Genomic DNA, 10,768 nt, shown 5'->3' on the forward strand with positions numbered 1-10,768 from the left:
ATTAATTTAAGTCAGTGGCATCAATGGAATTTCTTTGGCGGGTCGGGGTCTCTGTGACGTCGTTAGCGTCACGGTGAATTGGAAGCATAGTATATCATTGATTGGAAGGGGCTTGGAGGGCAGCGGGAGCATCCATGTTGATGGCGAAGGCATAGCCCGCCCTACTCTGCCTTTGATTGGCTTACCCTGGTACGCTTACCCTAACCTAACCAATGTCACTCCTCATGCCTTAACCTAATCAGAAGGCAACGAGTACTAGCCAATCAGAGTCATAGTAGGGCGGTTCATGCCTTCGCCATCCTAGGAAACGCAAATTGTCCAGCGGGAGGCCGGGGTGTTAGCTTAGCAGCACGTCAGAACCGAGCTCAGGGGAACTGTCTGTTGCCTTTCAGGGCCGACTAGCGACTGAAACTTCACTCACTGCCAAGATGTCCGACGAGGAGCAAGAGCAGACCATAGCTGAGGATCTGGTGGTCACCAAGTACAAGATGGGTGGTGACATCGCCAACCGTAAGTACAATTAAACGGTGACTGGGTGAGATGACCTGCTCTATTTGGCCTGTCGTGCAACCAGCTAACGTTAGTTTCCCCACACAGCAGCAGCCATGTGTTTTACATGCGAGGCACACTATGCTATCCTAACTGGGTAGCTGTCTAGCTAGCAGCTACAGCGTTAGCTAATGCTACTGCTGATTAACATTGATGTTATAACGTTAGGCTTTACCGTTATTGGAGGTAGCTGTCTGTCTGTGCAGATATCGTGGGATGCTATCTAACGTTAGCTAACCAGCCAGCCCAGCATGTTATCAGTAACGTTACAGTCCGCTAACGTTAAACACGAAACGTTAAAAGATAAGCAGGCAGCCACTTTTACAACGTTACATGCTCTCCTCCTTACACCACCAGGCGGAACTCTTTGCGTTAGTTTATTCTTAACTTTTGATGGTTAACTAGGTTATCTGTGTAATTCACATAACTGACAAGCTGATATGTCTGCTAGAGGAATAATGTGAAGTCTTACTCTAACGTTATTCAGATAAACGGGTCTCTCTTGAGAATGAGACCCTGTGTTAACTGTATAAATTAAGGTTAAATAAATAAAATCGTTGTCTCTGCAGACCCAGTCGTTTGACCTTTTATGTGTGATTTATCGAGAATACTTAGTCGTTCACTAATAATGAAGGATGCCTTTTTATTAAATTAGCGATATGAATGAAATACTCGGTCAATGTCTATGATTTTAAGTTATGTATTGTAATGTAGTAATACCATTTTCAGGAACTCTTTCGAGATATAAATAAATAAATAAATAAATAACTAGACCGTAATCCAGCACTTTAAATACTTGGCAAACGAAGTTATGTCAGCATTTTGATCAACATGGTATTAACAACTAATATTATAAAGCATTAATATTGATTTACAACATTGCCTGCTGGTATATTAAAGAAGGTGTACCACAGTATACACAGTAACGGTACAGCAAAATCACTGATGACTGACAAATCAATATCGTCCTATAGTATATGTGGTCATATCACCCAATGCTTTTTAAAACTTTGCTTTACTGCGCACACTATCACATAGAGATCGGCAATATTGACAGATGTTAGACCGATTGGCATCGCTCTAAAAACAATACCTAATATGATATCTGGCAACATATCAATACTACAATGATGTATCTACATGCTCTACTTTGTTCCTCTTCTGCACCTCTTAATCATTTGCTGTTTGTGTCACCCAGAGGCTCTTCGTCTGGTTGTGGAAACAGCCAAGCCTGGGGTGTCGGTGCTCAGCCTCTGTGAGAAGGGGGATGCCTACATCATGGCTGAGACTGGAAAGGTCTTTAAGAAGGAAAAGGAAATGAAGAAAGGTGAGCCAAAGATGGTACTAGTGAGTCTGTTGTTAATCGGGTGAACTGAGGTGGACCCATTAAGAAGAGTCTAGATGCAGTCTTGCAAATGTTTGATCAAAGTGTCACTCCCTCCATCCTTGTGTACTTTTCTCACTCAAATGTGTGGATGATTTCCAAATGAAGACTTGGTGGTTCTCTTCCCTCTTCTAGGCATTGCCTTTCCCACCAGCGTCTCAGTCAATAACTGTGTTTGCCACTTCTCTCCCCTGAAGAGTGACCCTGACTACGCACTTAAAGATGGGGATCTGGTCAAAATGTAGGCACCACGCTCTGCAATGTTCTTTGTGTGTCTTGAGTCTCCCAGTGTGTTGTCCTCCCCTCTTTCTATGTGACATCTTGACTTGTATGTGAGGTGTTTCTCTTGGCTGTTGACTGTCTGCTTCCTCAGTAAGGTCTCGTCTTCCTGTCTGTCCTGTGTGGCAAACGACAAGTAAGGTTGGACATTTTTAGAACGTTTTTTTTGTTGCAGTTTTCGAAGTGATATGTTGGATTTTAGCATTGATGGCCATCCATCTGCTCAGTCCGATTCACAATTTTCTAATGCAGTGTTGTGCTTTGAAAAAGAAAATCAGCTCATCTTATTTGTTGTATTGCCACATGTGTTTTTGTCCTCTTGTATCGTCTTTGTGCTGTGTGTGGAGCTGCATTGTTTTAAAGAGGTTTGTTGCTTGTGGTGATGTGGTTACACAAAAGGTTTGTATGTTTCTTACCTTTTACACACTAATAGCCTAACCTTCTGTCTGTTCTATATATTATAGTCTGTAATGCTGCTCCCTTGAATTCACAAGTCCTTCACTGTATTCCAGCTGATGTACAGCCTAAGAAATTCTCTGTTTAATGGCCATAACAAATTAAAGTGATGTATTATTGTCTGACCTTATTTTATTGTTTAGTCTTTATTAGTATTAGTTTCCTAAGTGGAGGAGGAATGTTGATATTTTGTCCTCCCTAAATTGATTTGATTGGTTCCTGTATCAACGTTAGTAATCTTAACCGCTGGGTGGCAGTTAAATTTGCAATGAATTTGACACATGATCGATTTAATTTGTATTATTATTATTTCACACTCTCATCTCTTCCTCTTATTTTGTGTAGAGATCTTGGGGTTCATGTTGATGGCTTCATTGCCAATGTTGCTCACAGCTTTGTGGTAGGAGCCAGTAAGGTGAGGGCCTTTTTTTTATTTATTTATTTTATTATAAATTAAATGCTGCTTAAGTCCCATTTTTGTTTCCTCTTGTCATATCACTTCTTTAAGTCCTCTTCTCACTGTGTATTATTTCTGCAGGAGAACCCCATCACAGGCCGGAAAGCTGATGTAATCAAAGCGGCCCATCTGTGTGCAGAAGCAGCTCTTCGCCTTGTTAAGCCTGGTAACCAGGTACATGGAACCACTTCCTCCCAGTCTTATCCATGTCAGCCATAATGATGAGTTAACTTCTCTACAGGCGTTGGCTCTGGCTTATTAAAAGATTTAGATGAGCCTTCAAAGTAAAAAAAAAAAAAAAAAAAAAAAGTTAAAATTCTGACTTGCGTCGGTGTGTGAAATTCATCTTCTCCTAAACATTCACTGCAGATCCTTCATCGATAGTTTTGCTTTGCTGCTCTTCCTCATTTTAATTGGTCAGTCAGTTCAAAACTGTATTTAGTATTTGAAAGTTTTGCATTGCTCTGTCTTTCAGAACAATCAAGTGACGGAAGCCTGGAACAAGATCGCTCAGTCGTTCAAATGCTCACCAATCGAGGGTGAGTGTGTACCCAACGTTTGTGCCTCTCAGTGTGCCATGTCATGAAAAAAGGCATTCAGGAAACCCACAATGTGAAGACAATGATTCATAACATGCAAGTGAACGGTTTCGTACAAATGGCTCACTTTTTCCGTTTTAATATTTTTCTGCCTGGCTCTGTGTTTTAAAGGTATGCTGTCTCATCAGCTAAAGCAACATGTCATAGATGGAGAGAAGACCATCATTCAGAACCCGTCAGACCAGCAAAGGTACATTTATTCACTTTTTGCACATACCGTAGGAGGAAGGGAGAGTCTAGGGCTGCACAATTAATCGAATTTTAATCACGATCACGATTTTGGCTTCCCACGATCAAATTTGCGTGATCGAGCGATATTTAAAATGCGTCATTCCCTTCATAAAACAGTTTTTGCAAAGCCAATCTAGCGCTCCATAAACCACTGTCTGATCTAGGGTTGGGCGATGTCCCTTAAATTGGCAGTTGACGATGGTTACAGGTAAACATCGTGATCGTCGTCGTCGGTAGCGGTATGTGCCCTCTGTAAATGGTGCCCTGCTGGTAGGTTTTACAACATGACTTACTTTCACTTAAGTACGGTGCAGTAAAATCAATCAGATGTCCGTGATCTGCGTAACGATAGTACAGTGGGACGTCTGCCTTCAACAGAGCGACAGTAATAACCTAACATACCATCATTACTGAGTTTAAACTACATTCACGGTTAGGTTTGCACTGAATAACGCATTCAATAAACAGAAACCTAACTCTTGCAGCGCACATGAACAGATGCGCAATATTAGCTCACACATAAAATAGCACCCTCGTGAATTAGCCTGTTGCTAACGTACATTCATAAATCCTGCATGACATCGTCCCGTACCTACAGGACCTCAGACTTACTTATTGATGCACGCACAGAGTAGTGTCGGCAAACTTAGTCCAATGAGGGGAGAAAGGAAAGTGTGATAGCGTTCCACGTTAACGCTTTTTTCTCTCTCACTCGAGACCGCTGTGTCCAACGTTACTAGAAGGTAGAGCGAGCTACAGCTGACAGGGAGAGAGAGAGAATGTATCACTACAGACAGTCTTGTCTTTGCTAGTTTAAGACCGACGCACTTGTCAATTTCCCGTCCAGCGCCCACGACTAGGATTAGTGTGTTTGACGGGGGCGGGGGCGGGGAGACACATCACGATGGTTGCTCGTCCATCGGCACAACCCTAGTCTGATCACATGTCTCCATGAGCCAATCAGAGCTGTTCCCTGCCTGCACCGCGCAGCTTAGTTTCTAGATGTAGACAGTCACAGAGGACAGAGTAACGTGAGGAAAATTCCACAACAGGTAACAGTCGGTCATCATAAGCCGGTCACGATGTTTACCAGTTTACCAGTAAACGCAACGTTTTGTCCCGTCTGTGTTGTTTTTCAGACAACAGCAGTGACCAGTGCTAGTTTGTGTCTTTTAGCTCATAGCTTTAGCAGCAGACTGTTGGACGCCTCGCTGTTGGAATCCTACAGTCAAATACAGACACACTACACTGTTTAGCAGTCAGCTACTGTGGCTAACGGTAGGCTAACGCTACCTGCTGTGTAACGTGTTATTAGTGTTTACTAGCGTGACATTCAGCGATGTTTATGTTGTCTCTAACGTGGGTTTCGGAGCATCAGAGCGCAACGCAGACATGTAAGTGGTAGCGTAATGAGCCACAGAAATCCGCGTAGCTATTTCGTCTGGTAGATACCAGGCACCACATGCGCCGTTAATGTGAACAGAAAATTGCGTTGCCTGTATCTTTCACGGCAAACATGCATGTGTGGAAAGCGGTCGCACAACAGCTGAAATGGCATACTCCTTCACAGTATCCTTCAATAAAGGAGGAATGTAGCACAATATGGATGTAAAAGCAGTTATAATTATATAATTATGTGACAATAAAATTTGTTTTGGCTAAAATCAACAAATAATCGTGATAATTAATCGTGATCTCAATATTGATCAAAATAATCGTGATTATCATTTTGGCCATAATCGTGCAGCCCTAGGGAGAGTAATCAGAGGCATTCTGTGGGTGTTTTGAATTGTAGTAAACCTATAAGACACAGTCTCTCAGGTTTTATGTCCATATAGAAACACAGAGTACATAATAGATAATGCTTTAAGGTATTGAGTGGGATCCGTCCTGTCAATCAATATTGTATTCCAAATGTTGCACAACTGTTTTCTGTCTGTGTAGACGCACTAGTTTGTTTTATTTATATTTCCCTGTAATTTTCGTTCAATTCACCATAAATGTAAGAATTCTTTTATGAATTTGACCTGTGATGTCTGAAGTCTGGCTTTGTTTTGAACAAGAATAATGTTACCTGTAACCCAAATCACAGAAATGCATATTTTATATTTACTAGTACAATGCCCATTGAAAATCTTAGCTTGGAACGGGCCGATTGCTTGGCATGTGGTATTGCTGCTTAAAGCTTTCTCCAGAACCATTGTACCCCAAAATTACTTACAGAAGGACCCCAAAGCACTTAATATGCAACCACACTGTACAGTCTACTACTGACTTGCTGTGTACTTCTAATTCCGAAGAAAAAATTGTAGTACATTTACCTCGGAGAACGTTGCAGATTCAGATTTTACTAACAAAATATCGCAATTAAAATGTGGCGTAATCGCAGACATATTGTGAAGGATAGAAATGCCTTTCTTTTTATTGAGTGTCCTCCTAGCAAAATGCTCTGAGTGAATTTAAGCTGGGCGTTAGGGTAGACATGGAAGAGCCAGTGTTATGGCAGTGCTTTTTTCTCAACCTTTTTTCTTCAACCTTTTATTGTTTGGTTGTTTAGTTTTATTCACAGTTTAATATCCAATGCTGTCCAAACTGCTCCAAATCCCAAGTTCAGTGGGTACCCAGGAAACCAAGTGTGAAGTAGATGAGAGAGAGGAGAGAGAGAGAGAGAGAGAGAGAGAGAGAGAGATTTAAATTCAAATTCGCTAGCCAGACAGTAAGTTTCATGTAGTGAGCTCTGAGACTTGTATCACAGAACCAAGATAACGCAAATGACTGGAATTTGGTTTGTGGTGCTGAAACCAACCAACCAGAATTATATTTGGAGAAACTCAACAGCAACTTTACTTCACTGTAGTGCTTAAAACTATTTACAGTCACATCTATGCATTGTTCTAAATAACTGATGTACAGTATGGATGTTAAATATGAATGGAGTGCAAAACATGTTACTCGTCTTTTTCATTGGCTGCTGTTGACACTCATTTTCAGGAAGGACCATGAGAAGGCAGAGTTTGAGGTACATGAAGTCTATGCTGTGGACGTCTTGATTAGCAGCGGAGAAGGGAAGGTCAGTGTGCTCTTGTCTTACTTTAGTCATAACTTATAGCTGCCAAAGGTGTAGCTAATAAACACTTTTGTGTAAAGAACAGACACTTATTGTTTTAACCCTCTGTCATTTACATTTAGGCCAGAGATGGAGGTCTGAGGACCACGATTTATAAAAGGGACCCCAGTAAGCAGTACGGCTTGAAGATGAAAACTTCCCGTACGTTCTTCAGCGAAGTAGAACGACGCTTTGATGCCATGCCCTTTACTCTCCGGTATGAATACCACACTTTGTGTGTGACTACTAATATACATAGTCCATCTGCTGAATTTTTGTGGCTTGCGGCTCAAGCTCCTACTCAATACCATCATCCTATTTCCTTCAGGGCGTTTGAGGATGAGGCCAAAGCCCGTCTGGGTGTGGTAGAGTGTGCCAAACATGAATTGTTACAGCCCTTCAGTGTGCTACACGAGAAGGAGGGTAAGTGTATACTTCTATCATGTTTTTACTTTTCAACAGCTTTCCCTTATTTAGGGCTGGGACGATTCGTCAACGTCATCAATTATGTAAATGCGTCGACACAGATAATTTGCGTCGACGCGTCACTAAATAAAATAAATAAATAAAACTTGTGCAAATTAATTAATGTCATGTGGAACTACTGTTAGATACGCGGGTTCTAGGGACACCTAAATTGTATCCCGCCTTAGCTCTGAAGCTAGCCGAGCTCCTCCGCCTACGTGCAGTTTTTTGTTAGGTCGACTGTCCAATGAGTGAGTCAGAGATAGCACGAAAGGACGAGTATGGCGAGTGGTGGCAGATTGCAAGTTTGGGAAAACCTCGAGACTGTGTGGCTGCAGCCTGGAGCCTCCTGTGTCACGTGCTCTTGTCTAATGCCGTCCCCGCCTTGAAAACCTGCGGTCTTCGGGTCAGTTCCAGTAGTAGGCTACAGGCGAGAGAGTGGTGGATAAGACGAGGACTGTGTGTCGGCGTTGTTCAGCAGTTGTTGGGTATGTGAATGGAAATACATCTAACCTGCTAACACATATCCTACGCCATCACCCAGATGTGCCAATCACTGGAGAGACGAGACAAAAAAAAAACTGTCCAACTTCTCCTCCCTACAGTGCTTAACCAGCCTTTAGATACAAATAATTAAATTAATTATTATAATTAATTAAAGGGAAAAGAGCTTGGATGTTAAACAAGAGCTTATTCATTATTTTACCTACTGTTAAAAAAAAAAAAAAAAAAAGTTTTTGCACTTGCTCTGTTTACTTTAAGTTTTTATTTTTGTATTCCTCCTGAAAGTGACTTTATTTTGTTGTTGGATTGATAGCCTACATCTTGCTTCAGGTTGCACTAAAAAATCATTTTACTTGAACAGTGCAGTGTTAAACAATTTTAATAAATAGAGATTTGAACCTTATTGAAATTTGTTTTGTGTAAATTGGTAATAATTGAGCAATGGGAAAATAATCGCTAATTGAAAAATAAATCGTTAGATTAGTCGACTTACCGAAAAAATAATCGTTTGGGACAGCCCTACCCTTATAATTCACCACCCCTTCCTTCTGTGTCTTTGTTCTCAGGGGAGTGTGTAGCTCAGTTTAAGTTCACAGTGCTGCTGATGGCAAACGGGCCTCACAGAATCACCAGCGGACCCTTCGATCCAGAGCTCTACAAGTCAGAGCATGAAGTTCAGGATGCAGAGCTAAGGGTAAGGCCTTAAATTCACTTTTCTTTACATCAAGCTCCTTCATCACACAGAAACTGGCTGCATTTAACATCATATTCCCTTTTTATAATGTCTCTCTTCTTCCCCAGACTTTACTACAGAGCTCTGCAAGCCGTAAAACACAGAAGAAAAAGAAAAAGAAGGTACATTTTTCTTCTAACGATGAACCCTCATGCTGTCCTACACTTCACCTCCTTGTGATTTGTGTCCCCTCACTGATCTGTACATCCCTTTTTCACATCCTACAGGCCTCAAAGACGGCAGAAACTGCAACCGGACAGCCAACCGAGGTCACAGAGGCCACAGAATAAATAAATACTGCCTTTTCACACATGCAAGACCCCAAAGAGAAGCAAGAGAAAACATGACAAATTGCCCCAAACTCTGCCCATAATACACCTAATAGTGATTTCATTAATAAAACTGATGAATTTTAGATCCTACATGGATGCTTATCACTTTACTGCATTTATTGAAAGTACCATGTTGCTCTTTCTTCCCTAACTTGGGAGTAGAATAGTAATCACAAATAGTTTTATCTTTAAAAACACTTGTTGCCAAATGGTACGTGCGCGACTAATGTCTGTGTTTTTTAACTCTTTTGGTCCTTCATGTTTGTATTATTTGCAGCTGAACATTTCCTTTCAAGTAAAACTGAAGCTTAAAGTGGGGATTATTGGGAGTGAATGGCTCGGTGTTTTTGACATCCAACTGCAGATGAAGGATTATTGGATGATACCAACTGAAACGTGAATCACTTTGGTAGACTCTGTATTCCTTTCTCTAAGGCATCATGTATCTGAGGCCATCATGGATTCTCCTGTTTGAATGGGATGGTTTGACTGAATTGTCGTGGGTTGTTTCCCTTTGGCAACAAAGTTACAAGTTATCTGAACTTGTTTATATGTAAACAAAGATTTATAGTAAAATTAATATTCAGATATTTTATTGAAAGGTTTATTAGCACTTTGTCACCTCTAAAGTGTGAGAATCATAAGTGATGAGTTCAGTCATCCAGTGCATTATGAAAAAAAATGTACCTTTTAGCTACACTATGCAGTAAAGGGTTACATTATAAATTTGAATGGACAAAACAAAATGGACAATAAATGATGGTAATTACAAGGAGTGTAATATAAAAGATGTTTTTTGCATCAGAGCTAACATAGTGAGGGTTTGTGTTTTCTCTTCCATCAAGGCCTGACCACATCTTTGGCTGAAACTACAATGTTTTAACTGAGATTCTTAAAGCATAAACCTGAGCAAAAGTGTTTTCAAAGCAAAAAAAAACCAAACCGCTGTAATCAGCTTGACTTTAGGGAACAAAACTGCTACATTTACTGCCATTCCCCTTGAATTTTATGAGAAGATAGAAATCTATACGTTCCACTTTTGAAAAACTTTTCTATTAGTGACACATGCTACTGGCTTTATTGGACATTAGTCATGTGAGGCTTGAAAACTAAAGCTGGCCAAGCTTTAAAAAAAAAAAGGTTTTAGGGGTGTCTTCAGTGAAATTGGACCAGTAAGAGATCATTTAAGGACTGAGTTTCATTTTTAAGGTCTGGATCACATTTGTCAACAGTTGAATATGTTGATGAGCGTAAAATCCTGCTTTGTAGCTCATCTGTGGGCATTGGATCTTTACATCTAATTAATAAAAAAATGTCATACATTTCTGTTTTCTCTGAAGGGTTTGTCAGTTCAGAATTGGAAATGTCTGCAATGAAGTATGACTCTGTGTTCTTCCAAACAGTAAGGTTTTAAAGGTCCCATGACATGGTGTTCTTTGGATGCTTTTATATAGGCCTTAGTGGTCCCCTAATACTGTATCTGAAGTCTCTTTCGCGAAATTCAGCTTTGGTGCAGAATTACAGCCACTAGAGCCAGTCCCACAAAGAGTTTTCTTAGTATGGGCCATTTCTGTGTCTGTAGCTATTGAGGAGGAGAGAGGGAGGGGCAAGGTGGAGGGTGGGGGTGTGGCCTTGACCAACTGCCACTTTGCTCGTTTGAAAGCCATGATGTC

The 10,768-nt window shown here is 40.8% G+C and overlaps 1 protein-coding gene across 1 annotated transcript; it reads left to right on the forward strand.

The window, feature by feature from the left end:
- The first annotated feature begins 297 nt into the window (after nucleotides 1-297).
- On the forward strand, nucleotides 298-10,417 carry pa2g4a (proliferation-associated 2G4, a). Its single transcript, XM_039797315.1, has 13 exons — nucleotides 298-510; nucleotides 1,748-1,876; nucleotides 2,069-2,174; nucleotides 3,014-3,083; nucleotides 3,207-3,299; nucleotides 3,601-3,664; nucleotides 3,836-3,914; nucleotides 6,947-7,025; nucleotides 7,145-7,278; nucleotides 7,390-7,484; nucleotides 8,597-8,724; nucleotides 8,832-8,885; nucleotides 8,991-10,417. Exons 1-13 carry the CDS (start codon nucleotides 429-431, stop codon nucleotides 9,051-9,053), a joined length of 1,176 nt encoding a protein of 391 aa, XP_039653249.1. The 5' UTR covers nucleotides 298-428; the 3' UTR covers nucleotides 9,054-10,417.
- Nucleotides 10,418-10,768: the final 351 nt, after the last annotated feature.

The sequence above is a fragment of the Perca fluviatilis genome, chromosome 4 (genome assembly GCF_010015445.1).
Source record: "Perca fluviatilis chromosome 4, GENO_Pfluv_1.0, whole genome shotgun sequence".
Lineage (NCBI taxonomy): Eukaryota > Metazoa > Chordata > Actinopteri > Perciformes > Percidae > Perca > Perca fluviatilis.

Coding starts and splice junctions, on each gene's coding strand:
- pa2g4a (XM_039797315.1), top strand. CDS start 429: ATGTCCGACGAGGAGCAAGAGCAGACCATAGCTGAGGATCTGGTGGTC. Junction 7,026..7,144: donor TTAGCAGCGGAGAAGGGAAG/GTCAGTGTGCTC, acceptor ATTTACATTTAG/GCCAGAGATGGAGGTCTGAG. Junction 7,279..7,389: donor GCCATGCCCTTTACTCTCCG/GTATGAATACCA, acceptor TATTTCCTTCAG/GGCGTTTGAGGATGAGGCCA.